At 37.4% G+C, this 27,829-nt stretch overlaps 1 protein-coding gene and 1 long non-coding RNA gene across 2 annotated transcripts; one reads left to right on the plus strand and one right to left on the minus strand.

The window, feature by feature from the left end:
- Positions 1–546: 546 nt before the first annotated feature.
- LOC128311172 (uncharacterized) lies at positions 547–24,933 on the plus strand. Its single transcript, XR_008289235.1, has 3 exons — positions 547–793; positions 1,644–1,742; positions 24,604–24,933. It is a non-coding gene; the product is annotated as an uncharacterized LOC128311172 (long non-coding RNA).
- On the minus strand, positions 17,732–27,829 carry LOC106977305 (sulfotransferase 1C4). The gene is made up of 7 exons (XM_015074790.3): positions 27,447–27,829; positions 24,686–24,811; positions 24,012–24,109; positions 23,605–23,731; positions 23,293–23,387; positions 20,004–20,184; positions 17,732–19,056 (listed from the first exon to the last, which is right to left on the minus strand). The coding sequence occupies exons 1-7, from the start codon at positions 27,613–27,615 to the stop codon at positions 18,941–18,943; spliced, it is 912 nt and encodes a 303-aa protein (XP_014930276.1). The 5' UTR covers positions 27,616–27,829; the 3' UTR covers positions 17,732–18,940.

Below are 27,829 nucleotides of genomic sequence, written 5' to 3' on the forward strand. Positions count from 1 at the left end.
ACAGATATTGTTCTGTTTGATTGCATCGCTTAGTTCTCTAATTCTCCCCTCATACTCCTGAATCTTTTTCTCAGCTTCCTCTTTTTCCATAAATTTATCTTCTAATTCACCTCATCTCCCCTCTGCCTCTTCAATCCTCAGCAGCTGTTTAAAATGGCTTTCCCCTTTGAATGTTTTTAAGGTCAGATGTCTTTTGTTCAATCATTAGAGAAGAAAATAATAAAATTCCAGATGACCTAGAATATATGAGAAAAATGTGAAAACATTTCCACACGAGTGGAGAAATGGAGTGGCTTATGAATTTGGTGGAACTAATGAATTGTCTGTCATTGGATTCTTCTTCACTACACCAAAGAAGGTGTGATTGTCACTTTAGTCTAGAATTTCATCTGATTACTTCCCAATGAATTCCAGCACCTTTTCAAATTTACACTTTCTCACTCTTCTTAGGCTATATTGCTGCTGGTATTATTTGTGTCTTGATGTAGAATTTTTTTAAAGTTGTAATTTTCAATATATTTTTTCCTCTTATATAAACACAAACTAGTAAGTATTAACAAAATGTCAAGCAATTATTGCAAAACTAGCCTTGGAATTTTGAGGATCAAAGAAATGTGTTAACTAGAGGTGTACCTAAATGTATACTAGTCAGTCTTTGTGTTCACAGACCAGGGAGGATTCCATGAATTTCCATGAGAGCTTCCTTGATTCATGACTTTATGATATTCCATGTACATGTTGATGAATATACAATATTTCTTAATTGCCACTATTTTCTCCTGTCTCTTCATGGGTGAGTACCTGGTGGTGGTGAGTCAGTCAGTGCAAAACAGAACATGGCACATAGTCAAGCAGTCAATAACTGTTTGTTGAAAGAGTGAACATGTCATTATTTCCAAAGCATGCCTTGGAGATATGGAAAATTGTGCTATGCCACACTGTCCCTCACCTCCATCATATCCTCATAGAAGAGGTAGAGAATGCAGTGTTGCTTGTTGACTTTGAATCAACCTTTCATGTCATGCCAAGAACTCCAACACAACGTAAGACATAGAAGAAAAATGGGGCAGTGTGTCTTGACTGTCTATGTGATCCCAGTAATTCACTGAAAGGATTTATGAAGATAGGAGATAATCCACAACAATAATTCCCTTATTTTAGAGAAGGTAAAATCCATGTTACAGTGTCCAGATATTATTTCTAACATTTTCTACAGCACTTGCCAGCATAAATAAGATTATTGATAAAAGAAGAAAACTTAGCTAAATTCTCTCACCTTTCTTAGTTGGAAAACTTTCATAAAACTCATCCCATGTTTCTGGAGCAGGAAGTGTTTTATTCTTCCTCTGAAATAGGACACCAAATTGTCCTTGAGACTTTTTCTACAGAGATTTCTGAAAGTAGATGGTAAAGTAGAGGGTTGGGGGTGAAGAAGAAAAAATGAGAGAGAAATTTTAGTGATGTCAGAGCCATAGTTTTTAGTATAATAAACAGTGTGGGAGAAAAGTTTTAATGACTTTCTATTTTTATTCATCACTGAGGATTGTTACTACATGAAAACAAAAGTTTTATATAGTTAGTGGTTATTTTGTGAGCAATGATGTAGACTGGAAAGGGATGCATTGAAATTCTGGTTTTGGCAGAGCACCAGCACATGAAAGAAGGACATACATGAAGAAATGAATGCACTTAGATGCCTCTCTACTCTTGGCTTTTTTCATGAGCTCAGTCAACTTTCAATAGTAAGTCTCCTGATTTTGATTTAGGTATTAAGTATTTAGGTATTTAGGTATTAAGTATGTAGTCATATCGTGGCAATCTGTGTGAATAGACACATTTTTGGGGGCGCCTGGGTGGCTCAGTTGGTTAAGCGGCCGACTTCGGCTCAGGTCATGATCTCATGGTCCGTGAGTTCCAGCCCCGCGTTGGGCTCTGTGCTGACAGCTCAGAGCCTGGAGCCTGTTTCAGATTCTGTGTCTCCCTCTCTCTGACCTTCCCCTGTTCATGCTCTGTCTCTCCCTGTCTCAAAAATAAATGAAACGTTAAAAAAAATTTAAAAAGAGACATGAATAGACATTTTTCCAAAGAAGACATCCAGATGGTCCACAGACACATGAAAAGATGCTCAACATCACTGATCATCAGGGAAATTGCCAGAATGGCTAAAATTAACTGCTCAAGAAACAATAGGTGTTGGCGAGGATGTGGAGAAGGGGAAGTCTCTTGCACTGTTTGTGGGAATGCAACCTGGTGGAGCCACTATGGAAAACAGCATGGAGGTTCCTCCAAAACTTAAAAATAGACCTACCTTAAAATCCAGCAATTGCACTACTAGGTATTTACCCAAAGAATACAAAAAGACTAATTCAAAGGTATATGTGCACCCTGATGTTTGTAGCAGCATTATCTATATAGCCAAATTAAAGATGTGGTATGTATATATACAGTGGAAAATTAGCCAAAAAAAGAATGAAATCTTGCCATTTGCAATGTCATGAATGGAACTATAGAGTATTATGTGAAGTGAAATAAGTCGATTAGAGAAAGGCAAATACCATATGATTTCATTCATATGTAGCAGTTAAGAAACAAAACAAACGAACATGGGGGGAGAAAACAAAGAGGCAAACCAAGAAACAGACTTTAACTATGGAGAACAAACTGATGGTCACCAGAGGGGAGGTGGGTGGGAGGATGGGTGCAATAGGTGATGGAAATCAAGGAGTGCACTTGTTTTGAAGATCACTGGGTGATGTATATAAGTATTGAATCACTAAATTGTACACCTGAACTATTATCACACTATATATTAACTAACTGTAATTTAAAGTTTTAAAAAAGAAAAACGATAAGGAAAAAAATTTTCATTTATTGAAATGATCATGTGGTTTTTGTCTGTTATGCTATTAATGTGGTATATAATTCTCTTTATATATTATGTATTGCTGGTGATACAGTTGCTAGTATATTGTTGAAGATTTTTTACATCAGAGATACTGATCTGTAGTTTTCTTTCTTATGATTGTCTTTGGCTGACTTTGTTATTAGGGCATCATAGGATGAATTGGGAAGTGTTCTTTCCTTTTTTATCTTGGAAGAATTTGTGAAAGACTGATATTAATTTTTTAAATGTTTGACATAATTGACCAGGGAAGGAATCTAGTCTTGGGCTTTTCTTTATAGAAATTTTCTTGATTCTTAATTTCTTGTCTCTTTATTTGTTAAAGATCTATTCAGAATTTCAATTTTGTGAGTCAATTTCAGCAGTTTCTAGGGATTTATCCTTTTTCCTGTGTTATACAATTTATTGGCATACACTTACTCACAGTGATGTCTCCTCTTTTCATTCCTAATTTTATTTATTTTTTATTTTATTCTTATTTTTTTTAATATATGAAATTTATTGTCAAATTGGTTTCCATACAACACCCAGTGCTCATCCCAAAAGGTGCCCTCCTCAATACCCATCACCCACCCTCCCCTGCCTCCCGCCCCCCATCAACCCTCAGTTTGTTCTCAGTTTTTAACAGTCTCTTATGCTTTGGCTCTCTCCCACTCTAACCTGTTTTTTGTTTTTCCTTCCCCTCCCCCATGGGTTTCTGTTAAGTTTCTCAGGATCCACATAAGAGTGAAACCATATGGTATCTGTCTTTCTCTGTATGGCTTATTTCACTTAGCATCACACTCTCCAGTTCCACCCACGTTGCTACAAAAGGCCATATTTCATTTTTTCTCATTGCCACGTAGTATTCCATTGTGTATATAAACCACAATTTCTTTATCCATTCATCAGTTGATGGACATTTAGGCTCTTTCCATAATTTGGCTATTGTTGAGAGTGCTGCTATAAACATTGGGGTACAAGTGCCCCTATGCATCAGTACTCCTGTATCCCTTGGATAAATTCCTAGCAGTGCTATTGCTGGGTCATAGGGTAGGTCTATTTTTAATTTTTTGAGGAACCTCCACACTGCTTTCCAGAGCGGCTGCACCAATTTGTATTCCCACCAACAGTGCAAGAGGGTTCCCGTTTCTCCACATCCTCTCCAGCATCTATAGTCTCTTGATTTGTTCATTTTGGCCGCTCTGACTGGCGTGAGGTGATATCTGAGTGTGGTTTTGATTTGTATTTCTCTGATAAGGAGCAACGTTGAACATCTTTTCATGTGCCTGTTGGCCATCCGGATGTCTTCTTTAGAGAAGTGTCTATTCATGTTTTCTGCCCATTTCTTCACTGGGTTATTTGTTTTTCGGGTGTGGAGTTTGGTGAGCTCTTTACAGATTTTGGATACTAGCCCTTTGTCTGATATGTCATTTGCAAATATCTTTTCCCATTCCGTTGGTTGCCTTTTAGTTTTGTTGGTTGTTTCCTTTGCTGTGCAGAAGCTTTTTATCTTCATAAGGTCCCAGTAATTCATTGTTGCTTTTAATTCCCTTGCCTTTGGGGATGTGTCGAGTAAGAGATTGCTATGGCTGAGGTCAGAGAGGTCTTTTCCTGCTTTCTCCTCTAAGATTTTGATGGTTTCCTGTCTCACATTCAGGTCCTTGATCCATTTTGAGTTTATTTTTGTGAATGGTGTGAGAAAGTGGTCTAGTTTCAACCTTCTGCATGTTGCTGTCCAGTTCTCCCAGCACCATTTGTTAAAGAGACTGTCTTTTTTCCATCGGATGTTCTTTCCTGCTTTGTCAAAGATGAGTTGGCCATACGTTTGTGGGTCTAGTTCTGGGGTTTCTATTCTATTCCATTGGTCTATGTGTCTGTTTTTGTGCCAATACCATGCTGTCTTGATGATGACAGCTTTGTAGTAGAGGCTAAAGTCTGGGATTGTGATGCCTCCTGCTTTGGTCTTCTTCTTCAAAATTACTTTGGCTATTCGGGGCCTTTTGTGGTTCCATATGAATTTTAGGATTGCTTGTTGTAGTTTCGAGAAGAATGCTGGTACAATTTTGATTGGGATTGCATTGAATGTGTAGATAGCTTTGGGTAGTATTGACATTTTGACAATATTTGTTCTTCCAATCCATGAGCAGGGAATGTCTTTCCATTTCTTTAAATCTTCTTCAAATACCTTCATAAGCTTTCTATAGTTTTCAGCATACAGATCTTTTACATCTTTGGTTAGATTTATTCCTAGGTATTTTATGCTTCTTGGTGCAATTGTGAATGGGTCAGTTTCTTTATTTGTCTTTCTGTTGCTTCATTGTTAGTGTATAAAAATGCAATTGATTTCTGTACATTGATTTTGTATCCTGCAACTTTGCTGAATTCATGTATCAGTTCTAGCAGAGTTTTGGTGGAGTCTATCGGATTTTCCATGTATAATATCATGTCATCTGCAAAAAGCGAAAGCTTGACTTCATCTTTGCCAATTTTGATGCCTTTGATTTCCTTTTGTTGTCTGATTGCTGATGCTAGAACTTCCAACACTATGTTAAACAACAGCGGTGAGAGTGGGCATCCCTGTCGTGTTCCTGATCTCAGGGAAAAAGCTTTCAGTTTTTCCCCGTTGAGGATGATGTTAGCTGTGGGCTGTTCATAAATGGCTTTTATGACCTTTAAGTATGTTCCTTCTATCCCGACTTTCTCAAGGGTTTTTATTAAGAAAGGGTGCTGGATTTTGTCAAAGGCCTTTTCTGCATTGATTTACAGGATCATATGGTTCTTCTCTTTTTTTGTTGTTAATGTGATGTATCACGTTGATTGATTTGCGAATGTTGAACCAGCCCTGCATCCCAGGAATGAATCCCACTTGATCATGGTGAATAATTCTTTTTATATGCCGTTGAATTCAATTTGCTAGTATCTTATTGAGAATTTTTGCATCCATATTCATCAGGGATATTGGCCTGTAGTTCTCTTTTTGTACTGGGCTCTGTCTGGTTTAGGAATCAAAGTAATACTGGCTTCATAGAATGAGTCTGGAAGTTTTCCTTCCCTTTCTATTTCTTGGAATAGCTTGAGAAGGATAGGTATTATCTCTGCTTTAAACGTCTGGTAGAACTCCCCTGGGAAGCCATCTGGTCCTGGACTCTTATTTGTTGGGAGATTTTTGATAACCGATTCAATTTCTTTGCTGGTTATGGGTCTGTTCAAGCTTTCTCTTTCCTCCTGATTGAGTTTTGGAAGAATGTGGGTGTTTAGGAACTTGTCCATTTCTTCCAGGTTGTCCAGTTTGTTGGCATATAATTTTTCATAGTATTCCCTGATAATTGTTTGTATCTCTGAGGGATTGGTTGTAATAATTCCATTTTCATTCATGATTTTATCTATTTGGGTCATCTCCCTTTTCTTTTTGAGAAGCCTGGCTAGAGGTTTGTCAATTTTGTGTATTTTTTCAAAAAACCAACTCTTGGTTTCGTTGATCTGCTCTACAGTTTTTTTTAGATTCTATATTGTTTATTTCTGCTCTGATCTTTATTATTTCTCTTCTTCTGCTGGGTTTAGGCTGCCTTTGCTGTTCTGCTTCTAGTTCCTTTAGGTGTGCTGTTAGATTTTGTATTTGGGATTTTTCTTGTTTCTTGAGATAGGCCTGGATTGCAATGTATTTTCCTCTCAGGACTGCCTTTGCTGCATCCCTAAGGGTTTGGATTGTTGTATTTTCATTTTCGTTTGTTTCCATATATTTTTAAATTTCTTCCTAATTGCCTGGTTGACCCACTCATTCGTTAGTAGGGTGTTCTTTAACCTCCATGCTTTTGGAGGTTTTCCAGACTTTTTCCTGTGGTTGATTACAAGCTTCATAGCATTGTGGTCTGAAAGTGTGCATGGTATAATTTCAATTCTTGTAAACTTATGAAGGGCTGTTTTGTGACCCAGTATATGATCTATCTTGGAGAAGGTTCCATGTGCACTCGAGAAGAAAGTATATTCTGTTGCTTTGGGATGCAGAGTTCTAAATATATCTGTCAAGTCCATCTGATCCAATGTATCATTCAGGGCCCTTGTTTCTTTATTGACCATGTGTCTAGATGATCTATCCATTTGTGTAAGTGGGGTGTTAAAGTCCCCTGCAATTACCACATTCTTATCAATAAGGTTGCTTATGTTTATGAGTAATTGTTTTATATATTTTGGGGCTCCGGTATTCGGTGCATAGACATTTATAATTGTTAGCTCTTCCTGATGGATAGACCCTGTAATTATTATATGATGCCCTTCTTCATCTCTTGTTACAGCCTTTAATTTAAAGTCTAGTTTGTCTGATATAAGTATGGCTACTCCAGCTTTCTTTTGGCTTCCAGTAGCATGATAAATAGTTCTCCATCCCTCTCTCTCAATCTAAAAGTGTCCTCAGGTCTAAAATGAGTCTCTTGTAGACAGCAAATAGATGGGTCATGTTTTTTTATCCATTCTGATACCCTATGTCTTTTGGTTGGCGCATTTAATCCATTTACATTCAGTGTTATTATAGAAAGATACGGGTTTAGAGTCATTGTGATATCAGTATGTTTTATGCTTGTAGTGATGTCTCTGGTACTTTGTCTCACAGGGTCCCCCTCATGATCTCTTGTAGGGCTGGTTTAGTGGTGACAAATTCCTTCAGTTTTTGTTTGTTTGGGAAGTCCTTTATCTCTCCTTCTATTCTAAATGACAGACTTGCTGGATAAAGGATTCTCAGCTGCATATTTTTTCTGTTTAGCACACTGAAGATATTGTGCCAATTCTTTCTGGCCTGCCAAGTTTCAAAAGAGAGATCAGTCACGAGTCTTATAGGTCTCCCTTTATTTATTTATTTATTTATTTATTTATTTATTTATTTATTTTTTTAAAACTTTTTTTTTAACGTTTATTTATTTTTGAGACAGAGAGAGACAGAGCATGAATGGGGGAGGGGCAGAGAGAGAGGGAGACACAGAATCCGAAACAGGCTCCAGGCTCTGAGCCATCAGCACAGAGCCCGACGCGGGGCTGGAACTCACGGACCATGAGATCATGACCTGAGCCAAAGTCGGACGCTCAACCGAGTGAGCCACCCAGGCGCCCCTAGGTCTCCCTTTATATGTGAGGGCTTGTTTATCCCTTGCTGCTTTCAGAATTTTCTCTTTATCCTTGTATTTTGCCAGTTTCAGTATGATATGTCATGCAGAAGATCGATTCAAGTTATGTCTGAAGGGAGTTCTCTGTGCCTCTTGGATTTCAATGCCTTTTTCCTTTCCCAGTTCAGGGACGTTCTCAGCTGTAATTTCTTCAAGTACCCCTTCAGCACCTTTCCCTCTCTCTTCCTCCTCTGGGATACCAATTATGCGTATATTATTTCTTTTTAGTGTATCACTTAATTCTCTAATTTTCCCCTCATACTCCTGGATTTTTTTTAATCTCTCTTTTTCTCAGCTTCCTCTTTTTCCATAACTTTATCTTCTAGTTCACCTATTCTCTCCTCTGCCTCTTCAATCCGAGCTGTCGTCGTTTCCATTTTGTTTTACATTTCGTTTAAAGCGCTTTTCAGCTCCTCGTGACTGTTCCTTAGTTCCTTGATCTATGTAGCAAGAGATTCTCTGCTGTCCTCTATACTATTTTCAAGCCCAGCGATTAATTTTATGACTATTATTCTAAATTCACTTTCTGTTATATTATTTAAATCCTTTTTGATCAGTTCATTAGCTATTGTTATTTCCTGGAGATTCTTCTGAGGGGAATTCTTCTGCTTGGTCATTTTGGATAGTCCCTGGAGTGGTGAGGACCTGCAGGGCACTTCCCCTGTGCTGTGGTGTATAACTGGAGTTGGTGGGTGGGGCCGCAGTCCCACCTGATGTCTGCCCCCAGCCCACCGCTGGGGCCACAGTCAGACTGGTGTGTGCCTTCTCTTCCCCTCTCCTAGGGGCGGGATTCACTGTGGGGTGGCGTGGCCTGTCTGGGCTACTTGCACACTGCCAGGCTTGTGATGCTGGGGATCTGGCGTATTAGCTGGGGTGGGTAGGCAAGGTGCACGGGGGCAGGAGGGGCAGGCTTAGCTCACTTCTCCTTAGGTGATCCACTTCAGGAGGGGCCCTGTGGCAGCGAGAGGGAGTCAGATCCGCTGCCGAAGGTTTGACTCCGCAGAAGCACAGAGTTGGGTGTTTGCCCGGAACAAGCAAGTTCCCTGGCAGGAACTGGTTCCCTTTGGGATTTTGGCTGGGGAATGGGCAGGGGAGATGGCGCTGGTGAGCGCCTTTGTTCCCCACCAAACTGAGCTCTGTCGTCTGGGGGCTCAGCAGCTCTCCCTCCCTTTGTCCTCCAGCCTTCCAGCTTTCTGAGCAAAGCTGTTAACTTATGACCTCCCAGACGCTAAGTCGCGCTTGCTGTCGGAACACAGTCTGTCAGGCCCCTCCGCTTTTGCCAGCCAGATTTGGGGGCTCTGCTTGGCTGGCAGGCCGCCCCTCCGCCCCGGCTCCCTCCCGCCAGTCCGTGGAGCACGCACCGCCTCACCGCCCTCCCTACCCTCTTCTGTGGGCCTCTCGTCTGTGCTTGGCTCCGGACACTCCGTTCTGCTAATCCTCTGGCGGTTTTCTGGGTTATTTAGGCAGGTTTAGGTGGAATCTAAGTAATCAGCAGGACGCGCGGTAAGCCCAACGTCCTCCTACGCCGCCATCTTCCCTCTCTCGGATCTTTTCATTCCTAATTTTAGCATGATGACTCCTCTTTCTTTTTTTCTTGGTCTGTTGAACTAAAGAACTGATGTAACGATTTTGTTGATATTTTCAAAGAGCTACCTTTTCATTTTACTCATTTTCCTTATTGTTTTTCTAATCACTATTTCACATATTTTTGGTCTGCACTTTATATTTTTCCTTCTTCTTCTTTTGGACTTAGTATACTGTTCTTTTACCAGTTTCCTGAGGTACAAGGATGTAGGGGATAAGCTTAGGAATCCCCCAGGCTTATACCAATGGGTTAACAAGGCATAAAGAGATACAAAGCCATAATATACTCACACTGAGTTTGGGTAAACCAGATTGACACCCCAAGAATAGGGGGTGCAAAAGCACCCCAAGAATATGCAGGTGCAAAGGCGCCAGGAATAGGGTGGTGCAAAGGCATCCCAAAATAGAGAGGGGATGCAGAGTCCCCAGAATAGAGAGGGAGGGGCAAAGCCCCAAATAGGAACAGGTGCAAAGGTGCCCAATACATAGGTATATGAAATAAACAAGATTAGATATTCAGGGTGGAAGCATCCCCGCTTTAGTACTAGAGCAGAAAGGCTGTTTTCACAGGAGGATAGGGCCAGGTTAGGTGAATTGGACTATGGACTGCTGCATTGCAGGCAAAGCAGCCCAGAGCAGAGATGGTTAACAAAAGAAAAGGTGCCTTCTTAACCCTGAGGTTATTTCTCCTATCTGTCTAGCTAAGATAAACAGATGTGCTGCCTCATGTCTGCTGTAAACAACCTTCCTCCTGACTGCCCGGCACCCATATTTTGTTTTGTATTAACCCAAACCCCTAACCTTGAATATCTTCAAGACCCCCTTCCCCTCATGTCCACAAGTTAATGTTCACAGATTCATTGCCTCTTTATGCACATCCATTGCCATGTTTGTGAGCCTTCTGATCCTAGTAAAAACAGGGCAAGGACCCTTATTTGGGGCTCTTGTATTTTCCCAGACATTAGCCATCTCTCGCTTTTCATCCTGCATCCTGCTCTCTTGCTAGACAAGAGAGAACTTTAGACTTAGAGTCTATGACAGAAGGAAATAAATTGCTATTGATTTCTTCTATGTTAAAATTTTTTTTATTATAGCCATTTATAACTGTAAGTTTCCTGATGAGCATTTCTTTAAACACTGCATTCTATAATTTTTGGTAAGTTGTATTTCATTCAGCTCAGAGTATTTTAAATTTCCCTCATATTTTCTTTTTTGACCCATTTAGGGCTGTGCTGTTTAATTATTTGCATTGAGAAAAATCTTACATTTAAAGAAGAGTTGCAAAAATAACCCATAGAGTTCCCATATTCTCTTTTCTTTTTAAATCAACTCTACTCAGGTATAATTGATATAAAAATTGTAAGATATTAAAGTGTATGTTGTGGTAATTTGATATACAGGTACATTATGAAAGGATTCCTGCCATGCAGCTAATTAACACATCCCTCATCTTGTATATTTATCCTTTTTTTAAGTACATTTAAGTTCTATTCTCTTAGCTAATTTAAGTTATACCAAACAGTGTTATCAACTATAGTCACCATGTTTTACATTAGGTTCATCTTATTCATCTTATAGTTGAAAGTTTGTACCCATTTACCAAACTTTCACTATTTCCAACACTCCCCAGCTCCTGCCAACCAATTTTCTACCCTCTGCTCTATCAGTTTGACTTTTTAAAAAAATTTTCACATTTAAGTGATACCATGGCAGTATCTGTCTTTTTCTTACAGGCTCATTTTACCAAACATAATGACTTTAAGGTCCATTTATGTTATCACAAATGACAGAATTTCCTTCTTTCTCATGGCTAAATAATATTTTATTATATGTACATGTTTATGAATATATGTTTCCATCCATCCATCCATCCATCCATCCATCCATCCATCACATTTTCTTTATGCATTCATCCACTGATGGACACTTAGCTGTTTTCATATCTCAGCTATTGTGAATAATGCTGTAACATGGAAGTGCAGATATCCAGTTTCCATTTTCTTTGGATACATACCCAGACGTGGGATTGCATGATCATGTGTAGTTCTATTTTTAATTTTTGAGGAACCTCCTTATTATTTAACACAGTTGCTGCATCAATTTACATTCCTACCAACAGTGTACATCTTTACCATAGTTTTCTCCACATCCTTGAAACACTTGTTATCTTGTCTTTTTGATGATAGCCATTCTAACAGGTATGAGGTGGTATTTCATTATGGTTTTGATTTGCAATTTCTCTGATTAGAGATGTTGAGTACCTTTTCACATACCTGTGTCCATTTATATGTCTTCTTTGGAAAAATGTATTCAGATCCTCTGTCCATTATTTAATTGGATTTTTTTTGGTATTAAGTTGTATGAGTATTATATATTTAGGATATTAACCATTTAGCAAATTTATGACTTGGAAATAGTTTCTCCCATTTTATAGTTTGCCTTATTATTTTGTTGTTTCCTTTGCTGTGAAAAAGCCTTTTAGGTTGATATAGTTCCAGTGTTTATTTATACTTATGGTGCCTTTGCTTTTGGTGTCAAATCCAAAAATCATTGCTAAGACTGATGTCAAGGAGCTTTACCCTGTATATTGTCTTCTAGAAGTTTTATAGTTTTAGGTCTTATGGTCAAGTCTTTGATCTATTTTGATCTGAATTCTGTAAATGGTGCAAGATAGTGGTGCAATTTCATTGTTTCGCATATGGCTATCCAGTTTTCCCAATGATACTTATTGAAAGGCTATCATTTTCCCATTATATTCTTGGCTTCTTCGCTGTAAATTAATTGACCATTTATATGTAGGCTTATTTCTGGGCTTTTTATTCTCTTCCATTTATCTTTAATTCTTTGGCAATACCATATTGTTTTGATTAGTATAGTTCTGTGATACAGTTTGGAATCAGGAAATGTGATGCCCCCAGCTACTGCTTCTTTCTCAAAAACCCATTGGTTATTTTTCATAACCAATATTTCTCATAAACCCATTGGTTATTTCTTCATAAACCCATTGGTCATTCAGTAGCATTTGGTTTAGCTTCCAAGTGTTTGTATTTTTTCCAGTTTTTTTTTTAATTGTGATTCATTTTTAGTTTCATGCAGTTGTGGTCAGAAAAGGTGCATGATATGATTTCAATCTTAAATTTATTGGGACTTGTTTTGTGGCCTAACATGTAATCTTATCTATTTCTTCTTATGGCTTGAGTTACTGTCTAGTATCCTTTAATTTCATTATGTAGGACAGGTCTAATGAAAACAAATTCTTACAACTTTTGTTTATCTGAGAATATCTTAACTTCTTTCTCACTTTTGAAGGACAGTTTTGCTGGCTATAGGATTCTTGCTGATAGTATTTTTCTTTTAGCAGTTTGAATACATTAACCCACATCATTCTGGTGTCTGAAGTTTCTGATGAGGAATGTGCTATTATTAAAGATCCTTTTATGTTAAGAGTGCCTTATCTCTTGCTCCTTTGAAGTTTCTCTCTGTCTTTCAAAAGTTTAATTATAATGTATCTTGTCTCTCTGAGTTCATTTTACTTTGAGTTTATTGAGCTTTTTGAATATTCATATTCATGTCTTTCATAAAATTTGGGACCTTTTCAGCCATTATATCTTCAAGTATTTTCTCTGCCACTTTTTCTTTCTCTTTTTCCTTTTAGGACTCCCACAACACATATGTTGGCCCATTTGATTGTGTCCCACAGGTCCCTTAGTTTCTGTTCACTTTTTTCAGTCTTTTCCTTTCTGTTTCTCAGACTGATAATTTCCATCATTCTGTCTTCAAGTTTGCTGATTCTTTCATCTCTCTGTTCAAAGCTGCCTTTGATTACCTTCAGTGAATTTTTTATTTCTGTTATTTTAATTTCCCATTCTAACATTTATTTTAGCTTTCTGTTTATTGTTATCTCTTTATTGATATTTCATTTTATTCCTAAGTTATTTTCTTTACTTTCTCCATGTCTTCCTTTAATACTTGGGGAATCTTTAAGACAGTTGTTTTAAAGTTTTTGTCTAGTAGATCTACCATTTGTTCTTTTCCTGGGAGGGTTTCTGTTGATTTTTTTTCCTTTGAAGGGACCATACTTTCATGGTTCTTTGTGTGCTTTGTGATCATTAAAAACTGGACATATGAATCTAATAATGTGATAATTTTGGGAATCAGATTCTTCCTCTTCCCCAGGGTGTGCTGTTTTTTTGTTATTGTCTTTGTTTATCTTTTTTTTATTGCTATCAGCTGCCTCTTTGCAAAGACTCTTTCTGAGATGTAGACTTAAGATATTCTCAAGTCTTTTATGAACCCATGCCTTTCCTTGGGCATATAAGTGGCCACTTTTTAATTTTCTCTGAACATGTAGTTACTTTAGAATTTCCTAGTCTTTAATATTTGACTTTCAAAAAGGGGAAAAGAGGAAAATGAAGAGAGAAAAAGGGTACCTGTCCATTAAATCCCCTGGAAGCCACTTCATCTAGAGAAGGAGGGGATTGAAACAATTGGGGGAGGTGCACTAATGATGGCCAGCTACCTCTTTGTCAGCACTGATGTGTTTGGTGCAATCAGTGATAAAAGCACAGATACCTGATAGTTATCTATCAAAAAGGAGAGGGTCCTTTTTGCCCACTTTGGCTCCGCCAAAAAACTGTGTGTAGTTTGTTTCAGGAACATGTGTATAGTTGCTTGCCATGGTGCTGGCAGCAGCTTATGGGAGCTACTATTGTTCTAAGGGCTGAAATTGACTCAACTTAATGGCAAGTTACAGTTCAAGCCTTTCCTTTGAATTTACAGGTCTTCAGTGGACTCCAGAGTTCCAAAATGGTTATATCATGGGTATTTTGAAGGTGCACTTGCTGTCTACGTGGGGGACACAGATTTCTGGTGCTTTCTACTCTGCTATCTTCCCAGGGTCCTTCTCTCCTTCATTTTTTAAGGTCAGTTTTTGCAAGATACAGTATTATTAGTTGGCAGTTTGTTTTTCTTTCCACACTTTCTGAAATATATCACCTGAATGTGTGTGTGTGTGTGTGTGTGTGTGATCCTTGTCTTCTGGCCTATAAGTTTTCTGTTGAGAAATTAATTGATAATCTTAAAATACTTTTTCTTATTGTATGTGATGAGTTGCTTTTCTCCTCCTACTGTTAAAATTCTCTCTTTGTAACTTTTACAGTTTGATAATAATGTGTATTGGCAATTTGTTGAGATTCTTGAATTTCTCTTTACATTACTTTCCTCAGATTTGGGAATTTTTCACCTGTTCTTTTTTGAAATAATCTTTCTGCCCTTTTCTCTATTCTTCTGGGACTTCCACATTGTTTTTGATGGTCTCTCATGAGTCCCTTAGGCTCTTTTTGATTTTCTTCATACTTTCTTCTTTTTGCCTTTCTGACTCATTTTCTCCATGTTCACGGATTCTTTCTTCTGTTTAATCAAGTCTCTTGTTTAATACCTTTAGGAAATTTTCAATCTGGTTATTGTATTCTTTAGCTCCAGAATTTGTTAAGTTCTTTTCTTTTCATTTTGAGAGAGAGAGAGAGAAATTGAGGGAGAGAGGTATAGAGAGGGAGGGAGAGAGACAGAGAGAGAGAGAGAAAAGAGAGAGAGAGAGAGAGAGAGAGAGAGAGAGAGAATGTCCTGAGAAGTCTCCATAGTCAGCATGGAGCCTGACATGGGACTTGGTCCCATGACCCTGGGATCATAACCTGAGCCAAAATCAAGAGTTGGATGCTTACCTGACTGAGCCACCCAGGTGCCCCAAGTTCTTCTTCTTTTTTTTTGTAGTTCTTGTCTCTTTGTTGATATTCTTATTTTATTCATGCATTATTTTCCTGATTTTATTTAGTTAGCTTCCTGTGTTCTTTTTTTTTTTAACCTTATTGAGCATATTCAAGATGATTATTTTGGATCTTTGTCAAATAGTTCATAGATATCTGTTTATTTAGGACTTATTTCTGGAGATATATTTTGTTTTTTTTTGATTGGCTATGTTTCTCTGTTTCTTTTTATGCCTTATGACCTCATGTTGTGATTTGGGCATTTGAAAAAAAATAGTCACTTTTTCCAGTCTTTACATATTTGCTTTGTATAAGGGAAGACCACTGTCAGTAAGCCTAGCTAGAAACTCTGAGGACCTCTCAAGCCTTTTTGGGGTGTGACTTCTTTGATCTTCTTGTATACTTTCTCAGTTAAGTTTTTTTTTCTTTATTAAGAACTTGTAATCTCTTGCTCACGTTGGTATCTTTCATATTGTAGTCTCTCTGGTGCTGTGGTGAACTGTGGCATGTACCTTTTTCATTAGTGCTCTAGTCTGGGGAGTCAGAAACCATTTACTTTCTAATTTCCTGTTTTATTGGGCATTTTTGGGATTCCTGAGTGGGTCAGTTGGTTTAGTGTCTGACTTCAGCTTAGGTCATGATCTCATGGTTCATGAGTTTGAGCTCCACATTGCGCTCACTGCTGTCAGCCTGTCAGTGCAGACCCTGCTTTGGATCCTCTGTCCCTCCTCTCTCTCTTCCTGTCCCCCGCCTACACTCTCTATCTCAAAAATAAATAAAACATTAAAAAAAGAAAATAGTAAGGAAAAACAAAGTGCATGTATAGAGATGCAAGAAGTAAAATAGTGCAAAAAATCAGTATTATGATTCTATATAAAACATTAAAAAGAACATATATTCTTAGCGATGCTAGAGACAATTTGGTGTGAATGAACCATAATGCTACTTGGCTCCTGTCTATTAGTAAAGTATCAATAGAAACATAATTTTAAAAATAAATATATTTCATACCAAATCAAGCTTTCTTAATTTTCTTGATTCAAACCTAGACTTCTTCCATAGGAGTTAAAGGTTATTGCTCACATATGATAAAACATAGAATGTGCACTCTGTATTTGATAGATTCTATGTATCAGAAGGATTACAAAGACTAAATACATTATTGCAATTTTCTGCTAAAATGGAAACAATTTTGACTAGATCTAGAATATAATATGCTAATCAATGGTTTTGAAAGACTGAAGGGGAGAGGAAGGTAAGAGGTAGCAACTTGAGTGCAAGGTCAAAAGTCCAAGAGCCATGGGCTGAGCACATACCCCCTTCCTCTGAGTTATCTTTGTGAGGCAGCAGGGCAGAGCTTGGATTTTGGTGTCTTGGGGGTAGTGGTAGTATGTGGGGGAGAACTGAACATAGTCACAGAAAGCACTGCATTCAGATAAGAGCCTGCAGGTATTGTAACCAATTTCAGGGAGAACTTTAGAGATATAAAGGTATAAAAAAACAGATTTCAGACTGGACAGATGCTAGGGGTGCCAAGTGGGAAGCTATTGTTGGCTTAGGACTCTGTCTACTTCAGAGCATGTGGACAGTGGGAATATTTTAGATATTCAATAGACTATTGTTAAGCTTCACTTGATCATGGTGGGGAATGGCTGACATCTTGACAGTCTGGTTATTTTTAGGTCTGGGTCTGGGTTGGGCATCCTTTAGTTAGCAGTGATCATTATGAACCTGTGATGGGACTGTGGTAAGAACAGGAAGGGAGAGACTCTATTTTGAACAGTTAAAAATGCGGGTTTTGGAACCATTGGAGCTGTGTTTGAAAGTAAATTCCAACATTTCTTATTTGAGTAACTTAACTAATATCTCTGAACTTTAGTTTTAGTTTTCTCTGTGGGATAATACTGCCACATTCAAAGAATTGTTATAAAAATAAAATGTCTTATCCAATACAACTTTTCTGGATGATAGAAATATTTTCTAATGTCCAAGTAATAGCTACTAGGTATGTGTGGCTAGTGAGCATTTGAAACTTAACTGGTGGAAATGAGGAACTAGATTTTATCTATTTTTAATTAATTTAAATAGGCACTTGTAGCTAGTATATTGGACAGCAGTTAAAGATGATAACTTTTATAGGTACTACTTAAAATATAAATTTAGGTACTACTATCTAAAAAGTTAGCTGTTTTGAATTTCCTTGACAGACATATTCTTTCAGTTACTTATTTTTGTCTTTTGTCCTATTTTGTTTGATGCAATGAAGTATATAGCAATGTTTCTATCTTGGAAAAAAAATAAATAAGCGAAAATTTTAATAAGCACAAGAAAGACAATATATACATATGAGAGATGTAATATACTTTAATCTTAATCACAAAAGAATTATACTAAGTGTAGAGAACTTCAGAAGAACAAATGATCTCTTCAGTTTTCAGTATTTGCAGAAGGAATGAACCACTTGCCCTGGTTATTGAAGCATGTTATATGTTTTGGATAGGTAGAATATGTTTTCAGATAGAGGCATGGTGAAAATAAAACTAGTAGAGTAGGAACCTGTAAGATATCAGGGCTCAGTGAGTAGCTAATTTGCTGAAGTAAGGAGATGGTTTAGAAGATGAAATTAAGCTAGAAAAGTGGTTTGGAAGATGAGATTAACCATATCATATGTTTATAGCTGCCTATGAATTGATAGTTAAAAAGCATGGGATTTATCTTTCAGCCACTGTAAATTCAGCATCATTGAAGTATTATTTAGAGCTAAGGAAAAATACAATCACAATCCTGTTTTAGGAAAGTAACCCTAATAGATTTGCGAGGAAGAGAGAAATTAGTTAGGAAGCTTACACTAGTATGGGTAAAAGGTTTCTGAACCAGAAGGGTGGCTATAGAAATGAGACTTCATACAAGAAAAACTGAGATATTTTTGGTGGATTAGCATATGATTATGGATTCACTGGAAGGAGGCAAATCAAGATATGACTCCAAGACTGAATCATAGCACTGGCTGAGGTGAGAGAGAGAGAGAGTTAAGTATATAGGATGTGGTAATTGATAGGGATAGATGTATTATAGAAAGAACACTGAAGTGAATTGGAAAGTTTCATGGGGAAACAGAGTTACACGATGGTTACTTGGCTACCAATTACTTTCTGGGAGAAATAGTCACTATCTACATCCTTTAGTGCTGTGTTGAGAAGTTAGTCTGAAAGAACACTTACTCTGAAAATTTTAGTGTTTTCTTATATAAGGAATGAAGAATTTTCAATGTTAACAAACACATGATCTGTATAAAACTTAAACATGATAATTAGCAATGATGCCAGGATTTTAACCAGTGATGATTGAACCTCATTCCTTCCACACTGCCATTCTCCTCCCACTCTCCACCTTGTCCCCAATCTCTGTTAGCTTTATCCCCACTTTTTTACAGTGAACAAAAGCAAACACAATAAACAACTAGTCTGAGAACCTAATCCAATATGTGATCCGAGCAACAAAATTTAATTATTACCCAATAAATTAGGAATAAACTAAAAAAATTTTTGTTTTCTTTTTTATGAGAATTGGAAGTGGAAAGTTAGACTGGAATCAGCCATTTTCTTCTTGTAGTCTTCATCAAATCTCTCATTCTGAGCCACAGTAAAGTGATTTTTCCAGTCTCCAACTGTCCCTGAAACAGTCATGTGGGAGAGAGTCAATTTGTATTTCTCTATTTTCCCGTTTCTGTGTGAATATTTCTGTTCTACCTTCCTGGGAAGCAATATTGAACAAAACATTTCTGTTGCTAACCTGTCAATTTCATTCTGAAGGGAAGAAGAATTTCTTATCTGATCTGGTAACAGGAGAGCCCATTACCCACTGAGTCACATTAATGGGGGAAATGAAACTACAATAATTACAACAGCAGGCATGGGGGGATTTCTTGTCTTTTTCTCCTGTCCTCTTTGCACGTCAAAGTGTGGTAGGTGCTTATGCCTATAGCTTTCATTGTATAGACCTACCAGGAAGGGCTTGTATGTGAGAGAACTCAAGGTATAGTTCTGAGGAAAAAAACAAAAAAAAAATCCCCCCAATTCTCCAAATGCAACTCCTGTTACCTTTTCACAGATTGCCTTTTCCCCCTGTAGTGCTTACAATCATCTACTATCCTGTGTATTCTTCTTGCTTATTTTATTTGTGGCTACAATATAATGTTCATGAGGGGAGACAATTTTGTGTTTTTTTTCACTGCTCTAGACATTACCTACAACAGTGCCAGGTACATAGTAGCTACTCAGTAAGTATTTTGGAATGAATTAAATCTAACTGATAGCATAAAGCCCTTGTAAATACATTATAAAATGGATTCTTTGCCTTACCTCATTTAATTCTGTGTGTTTTCACCTTATCAGTAAGATCTCTGAAGAGTTGGGGGGGGGAAAGGGTGGGATTTAGACACCACACCTTACTCTTCAATTATCTGAACATTGTTTTCATTTCATTTGTGGTTTCTTAAGAATCCCAGAATCATTTGTTATAGAGCTTTTTTTTTCTTAGCCACAGGAAAGAAAATTCCCCCAAGGCTGTGAAAGGTTGCACAACACTTTTAAGATTATGATCAAAAGAAAATATAAAAACCTTTTCTCATAAATGGAGAAACAGAGTGGTTCATGATTTCAGTAGGAATTGATGAATAGTTTGCCATTGAATTCTGCTTCATAACATCAAATGAAGTGTGATGGAGAATTTTATCTAGAACTTCATGATCTAGGTTTTTTCCAATAAATTCTGCCAGCTTCTGAATTTCCTGCTTTGGATTCTATGATGAAAGTTGAAAGAAAAGTGAAGATTTGATATAAAACAATTGGTTTAATAAGAATGCTGAAATGAATTAATAACAGTAATCAGTAACATGCCATGAGATAAAATTAAAAAATCTTATATCACAAATGCTCAACTATCCATAAATGACTCATTTTAACATGATGGTCCATAATATTCTCTTTTTTATTAACTGGAATTATTAAGCTTTTCTTGCTCTAACATAGGAGCAAAAACTGAAGTGTTAGTGAAACATTCAGCATACAGTGACATGCAGTGCAGGGAGAGCGTTTCACTAAGAGTTATGCCCAAGTGTCCCATGCAAGTCAGTTATCGCGGGAGGTGGGGATCTTGGTCAATTAAATATCCAACAAAGAGAGTCCATAGACTGGTGATAAGAGCAAAGATATTGTGGAAGCATAGGGTAAGACAATTTAAGGAGGCTGTCTCCTGTTTCATTGATAGAAATGTCCCCAGACCATTTCAGTGGTGGAAGTAAGTGGTGGCAGGAGAATGGGAGAGGACTATTTTGCACCCATGAAGTGCCCAAGAGACACCCATGACTAGTAACTCTACTACCCAGCATGTCCAGATGTTTATGTGCTCCTGAGAGTTCCAATGTTTCCTCATCAGAGGGACACACCACCCTAGGGAGCTGTGGCCGTGGGAAGTCCCTATCTCTAGGAGGAGTGGTAAGGGAAAGAAAGTAGAAAGGCACAGCCTGACATCTGTGTCTTATGCTTTAAAAGCTTGGATGTCAAAAGTGCTTAATTAATTGGCTTCACATAGACTAGGAATCCCCAATGTTTATACCAGCACTATCAACAATAGCCAAATTATGGAAAGAGCCCAAGTGTCCATCGACTGATGAATGGATAAAGAAGATATGGAATATATATACAATGGAATACTACTCAGTAATCAAAAAGAATGAAATCTTGCCATTTGCAACAATGTGGATGGAACTAGAATGTATTATGCTAAGAGAATAAGTCAGAGAAAGATAAAAATCATATGATTTCACTCATGTGGAATTTAAGAAACAACAGATGAACATAGGGGAAGGGAAGGAAAAATGAGATAAAAACAGAGAGGGAGGCAAACCATAAAAGACTCTTAAACACAGAGAACAAACTGAGGGTTGCTGATGCGGTGTTGGGTGGGGAGATGGACTAAATGTGTGATGGGCATTAAGGAGGGCACTTGTTGGTATGAGCACTCGGTGTTATATGTAAGTGATGAATCACTAAATTCTGTTCCTGAAACCATTATTAGTTTATGTTAACTAACTTGGATTTAAATAATATTTTTAAAAAAGAGGAAAAAAAAAAGAAAAGCTAAGAGAAATTACACCAGAAAAAAAAAAAAAGAGTGCAGAGAATATTGAGCTTTGAGTGACTAGTTAGGGGACATTCCAGAACATGATCACAGAAATATTTAAAAGGGCTCTAGGGATTCTAAGGTTAGACTACCTGTTCAATAAAGTTTCTTCCTGGCATCATAATACATTAGGATATACCCCATTAAAAGGGCATCATTCCTGATGATATGTTCTTATTTTTACCCTATAATGATACATTTGATATCATGTGGACAAGCATCACGTACATGGAGTTTTCCTACTCTGTGTTTAACAGCAGAGTATTCCTTCCTTCTATGGCTTCCTCAGTTTGTCATATCTATTCATGAAAGAGCAAACATTTCCCTTATACGATTCCCTGCCATAATATTTCTTAACTGAATATCTAAATGTAGAATTCTGTAGATAACTCTCTGCACTAAAATAGGGCGCATATCTGACCTTTTCTGTTTGAAGAAACTGTAGAGTGGAATCTAAACAACAACCACCAAACTTATAGATACAGAGAACAGATTGATGTTGCCAGAGATAGAGAGTAGGATGGGCAAATGGATGAAGGGAGACAAAAGTTACAAACTTCTAGTTATAAAATAAGTCCTGGGTATGTAATGTGTAGCATGGTGACTATAGTTAATAATACAATGTTGTCTATTTGAAAGTTGCCAAGAAAATAGATCTTAAAAATTCTTATCACAAGAAAAAAATTCTCTAACTATCTGTGGTGATAGATGTTAATTGGACTTATTGTGGTGCTCATGTCAAAACATATACAAATATTAAATCATGTTGTACACCTGAAAATAATATAATGTTAATTGTCTATTGTATCTTGACTAAAAAAATAGAAAAATGATTCTGTTTTGCTCTTTTGATATTCTGTAGAAACAGCTAGATGAGGCCCAGCAGTGACTGAACCCAGGAGACATACATCTAAGCTAATGTGCCCACAAATCCCCTAGGCATTTTATAACGCATCTTATAAGGTGCACATTCTGACTTAGTAGGCTTGATGTGGGGTCTGAGAGCCCCATGCAGCTAGTCTGTGAAACACCTTTTGAGTAGCAAGGCTTTCAGTGATAATTGAAGAACAGAGACTCTAATTTTCATAGATCCCTGTATTTAGTTAAGTCATAGATAGTATTGGGTATATTATAATTTATAGTAAACTCCCATGAACCTTATCTTATTTAGTCCTCACAGTAGATCTTGGAAGAGTATATATTACTATCTAGTGTTTGCATTTAGGGAAACTAAGTAAATCTCTAAGATGTTAAGTGTCCTTACCAAGAATAATTGCCAGTAGGTAAAGCCACAATTTGAATTCAAGAATTTTGAATCTAAATCATTAGTATTTTCCATTACACCCTAAATTTTTAACCCATTTCTCGAAATTATGATGTTTCTCAAGTACTAATGAAAAAACACAAAATGTGCTAGGAAATGTTTTCCTTTCTAAATGGAATTTTAAAATAGATATGAAAGAGGAAAATAAAGGTGTCGCTTGCATTTTGCCTATATGGAAACAGTGTACCATACCCCAGAGCACCAGGAAATTGTAGATGAAACTATGTGATACATAAACTCCTGATATCCCATGTGTTCTTTGATTAATGGACAGCAGTAACCAATGAAATGCAGCATTTTCTATTCCCTGTTTCAATCTATGAGTCCCCAGTAGGGTCCATACATTATGACTTAAATGTCTTATGGTCCAATGGGAACATTTTATATGGCACTGCCCCTCACCTTCTTCAGGTCCTCATAGAAGAGGTAGACAATGCGGTGTTGATCTTTGGCTTTCCACCATCCTTTCACATGGTCATGCCATGATCCCCAACACACTGCAAGGAGGGATGAAAAACAGGGTAATGAATCACAGAAGCCCAGCAAACAAATATTCCACTGAAAGGAGATTTCCTAAAGAGAGGGAGAGTATCATACTGATGATTTCTTCACAGTTAAGCAGGCAGAGGCCCAGATATTCTAAGGAAATGATTTTTTCTTTTTAGAGTGTTTGAGAATTTTGAGACAGAAAAGAAACAAACTGAATTCTCTTACCTTTCCCAGCCAGAAAACTCTCAAAATACTCTTCCCAGGTTCCTGGAGCAGGAAGAGCTTTATTCATTCTTTGGAAATGGTAATAAGACACCATATTGTCCTTTGGATTTCTTGCTACATAGATTATCTAGGAAAGTAGCAAAAACAGGATTAGACTTATATTTGGTTATTGCTCATACAAATTATGTTCAAGTGGGTACATTCCATACAGATGAGATTTTCTGATGCTGCATTCTTATGATTTTGACTTTTGTGGGACTTGAAAAAGACTCAAATCAATTTGCATATTGATTATTGTGAAGAGATGGACTCTTTCTTCTTTAACAAGTGAAGTGTCTTAAGAGGAAATTAAAGACCACTCTAGGGTTGTTTTAAGGAGTAAATTGTGAATTCCTTTTGGTTTTTACCTTACAGTTTTTCTCTAGGAAGGATGGTGGCAGCAATTGGATGGGAAGATGTGTTTTCAGGGTCCGTGGTGAGGGCATTTGCTTAGCTTGTTCCAAACCTGCAAAATTGATTTTTGATCACTCACCACCATTTTTTTTTTCTATTTGCTTCAACATCTTACTGCTTCCATTATTACTACTTTAGGAACAGTTGAACAATTCAAGGCAACTATGAGAGCACTGTAACAGTAGATCTGATATGAGATAATATGTGTAGTTTATGAATGATTTTTTAAAGCTAAAACAGTCTTTAGCCATAACAAACAAGAAACCAAACAAATAAGAACCTAAAAGATTCAAACCCTTCCATGATGAAATTATGTCACTTGGGCTCAACTTTGTGGAATACAATTAATTTCTAATGGAGAATAAAAACTTGTGTATAATCAGTAACTACATTAGAAAATGTCTGGAGTTTAGCAACGGCCAGACACAGTTAAAAAAATAGTCACATAATTCATTAGTAATGCTTGAATGCCTAGAATTTAATTTTTTTCTAGTTTTTCAAAGTGGTTGTATTAATTCTTATGTCTTTTCTATGATTTTTTTTCAGCTTGAATGCCTGTGAATGTGATAGTAAAAAATCCTAAGTGTATATTTAGGATCATAGTCAAGTGTTGCTATTCCATACTCACCAGATCTCATGGATGGGACTATCCATTCGATGAAAGGAAATCGTATGTAAGTAGGTGCTCGTTGACTTTTGTCAACATCACCTTCATTTTGTATTAAGTCCACTATCTCCTGAGTCCATGTTGTTCCTTATTCCACATGTAAGATGAAGATGCACAGACATTTAGTATACTACATTTCTTAAAGATTTTTTTACATTTATTTATTTTTGAGAGACAGGGAGAGACAGAACACAAGTAGGGGAAGGGCAGCGAGAGGGAGACACAGGATCTGAAGCAGGATCCAGGCTCTGAACTGTCAGCACAGAGCCCGATGTGGGGTTCGAACTCACAAACTGGGCTGGATATTGATCATTGGTACTTAGTATCCATTTTCACCCATTTCTTAATTTTCCCCTTATCTCAGGGACTGAAATGCTAAAAAGTGCATTATCTAGACTTCTTTGCCACTAAGATTCTGAATATTATTTAGATTCCCCTGATGAAATGCATTGAAACGTTGAAGAGAGATAGAGGTCATTCTTCCCGAAAGGTAGCTTCAACAGATAGAAATTTTGCAGAGGCCATACCACATTTTGCTGCCCAGTGTCTCAAATGCAAGAAGCCACTGGAAGAAGGGCCCTTTGTCTCCCAGGCCCAGTTAGTTTCTGTGTGCTGTCTGATTCTGACTGATACAGTGCCTACCAACTAAATCTTCATCCTTTGATGAAGAGCTGTTGTACTAGACATTCTGACAAATCCACGTCAGGAAGATGAACAATTTGAGAATGGTTCTCTGAATCCTGAATCTGGGCTAATCTTCCTATTTTCTCTCAAATCAGATCTCATTATAGACTCCTTTCCTCATACTGTCAATTTAGTGCTTTTAGCTCTACAGGAAGGGCATAGGTTAGGAAACAATAAAAGAAATGAAAAAAATTACATTTTATATCGTAGATGAGTTGGTCTCTAATATTTTCTGGCACCAACTCTTTTATTACAGGATAAAAGAACAATATTTCTTCAGCTATCTAGTCAAAGAAAGTTAGAGCTATTTGTACTGGTTTTAGGTGGTCACTCTGAATTTATAGCCATGGGCCAGCTAAAAATGGGGCAGGTTCACATGTTGCTAGGGGTTTGGGGATGAGTGGAATTTCTCAATACATCCTCTAGAGGTCAGTGATTTTATAATATATTTTTTCTCTTGGCTCATTCACAGAGTATTTATTACTCTTTTAAAAATTTAGGTGTAAGCCATATTTTTCATCCATGCTTGTTCATTCTTCCCTCCAATAAATTTAGCCTTTATTAATGGGTAAGGTTTTAGTGATGATTAAATATTACATTAGCTGGCAAGCATATTATTTATTTAGTGTGTTATTTGGATTGTTGAAGCCCCATTAATCCTAACCCATGAAAACCTTAAATAAACCAAATCTTGCTGCTCACATTTGGGAGGCGGAGAAAGATTAACTATTAAACATTATGCTGAAATGATGATCAAGTAGAGTTGTGGACAAAATTAAGACTATGACATGTGATTCTTACCAGTGAATTCTTTTACATTCACAAACTTAGGAAAGTTTAATCCTGAACAGGCTCACGATGAGTAAGATTAGAAAATTAGGAGTCTAAGGCTCTCATCTGCTGGTAGTCTTTTATTAGGATCATTAGATATAAAGACTCAAGAGAGGTTTGAACATAAAATCTCAGAAAATGCTTAGGTTTAGATTTTTTGGTGTGTGTGTGTGTGTGTGTGTGTGTGTGTGCGTGTGTGTGTGTGAAAGAGGGGTTATTGACAGGTAACTTGATTTTTCAAAGAGCAAATGTACATGCAATCTGGCTGTGAATTAAATAGTGTATTTTTATTATACATGTAATATGCACAAAAATCTGTAGAGAACTATTTCTCCCTGCTCACCCTAAAATTTTTATGATACAGTGGCTGGGCTCAAGTATTCTTACTTTTATAGCAACTTCTGTTAAACTAATTACTGAAACAAGGAAGTAGGTTCACAACATGCCATGATGGAAGATGGAAATCAAAACAGTAGTTCTCAGACCCTGAACTGAGAGAATTTTGAGGGCTTCTGGGGGCTGCTGAGGTGAAATCAGCATTGCAGGACCAAAGCTCCCATAACTCTTCCCCAAATCAGCCTTGGGATCCCCTTTTTAGTTTACACACACAAAGAAGTTTTTTTGTTTTGTTTTGTTTTGTTTTGTTTTTTTCTTTTTTTTTTTTTTTTTTATAGGATCTGCAGTAAGGTCCTGCATTGGGAACAAACAAATCAATAAATCTAGCCCTTTAGTTCTCAGCTCTTTCATTCACTCTTTACTGGGGAAGTAAAAAAAATGTACATCAGGGGAACCTGGGTGGCTCAGTGGGTTAAGTGTCTGACTTTGGCTTAGGTCATGATCTCGTCATTCGTGAGTTTGAGCCCCACATCAGGCTCTGTGCTGTCAGCACAGAGCCTGGAGCCTGCTTCAGATTCTGTGTCTTCCTCTCTCTCTGCCCCTCCCCTGCTCACACTCAGTCTCTGTCTCACTCTCAAAAAAAAAAAAAAAATTAAAAAAATATGTACATCATAGGAAGAATTAAATTCTTAAAATTTGTACATCATTTTAATATTTTTTTCTGTAGTTTCAGTTTCCACAAGATATATATCTTAGCCATATCACTCCGTCCAGTAAACAATTTCCCACTCCTTTATTTCATTATTAATGTACTTTCCCCACTTACCTTCCTAACTCTCTTCTTCACCTTCCCCTCTCCCCTACCCCCTACCTGCTTTAGGATAGGTGGCAATAAGCAGATCATCAGACTTGGCTTGGAAGTTCCAGATCTGGTCCCAGATGTTACAGGTAGGGATGGGTTGCATTATCCCCTTCACATAGTCGACAGGTATGCGCTCTTTTCCATCAAATTTAAAATCCTCCATTTTACTTAAGGCCATTAGTATCAGAAATCAGAGTAATGTACCAGATAAAATGTTACTGCTCAGTCAGCACAAAGCTGCATTCTTGTTATTGTACAGGCAATGCAAGACTCAGACTGCAAGTTCTACCTGGACAGCCTGGGGATGGTTGGCAATTAATGTGCAAACCAGCTACAGGCCTGCTAGCCCCAGTTCCAGGAAACAGGGCACTACTGTTTAGGCCTTTGTACGC

This window comes from Acinonyx jubatus, chromosome A3 (genome assembly GCF_027475565.1).
Source record: "Acinonyx jubatus isolate Ajub_Pintada_27869175 chromosome A3, VMU_Ajub_asm_v1.0, whole genome shotgun sequence".
Taxonomy (NCBI): domain Eukaryota; kingdom Metazoa; phylum Chordata; class Mammalia; order Carnivora; family Felidae; genus Acinonyx; species Acinonyx jubatus.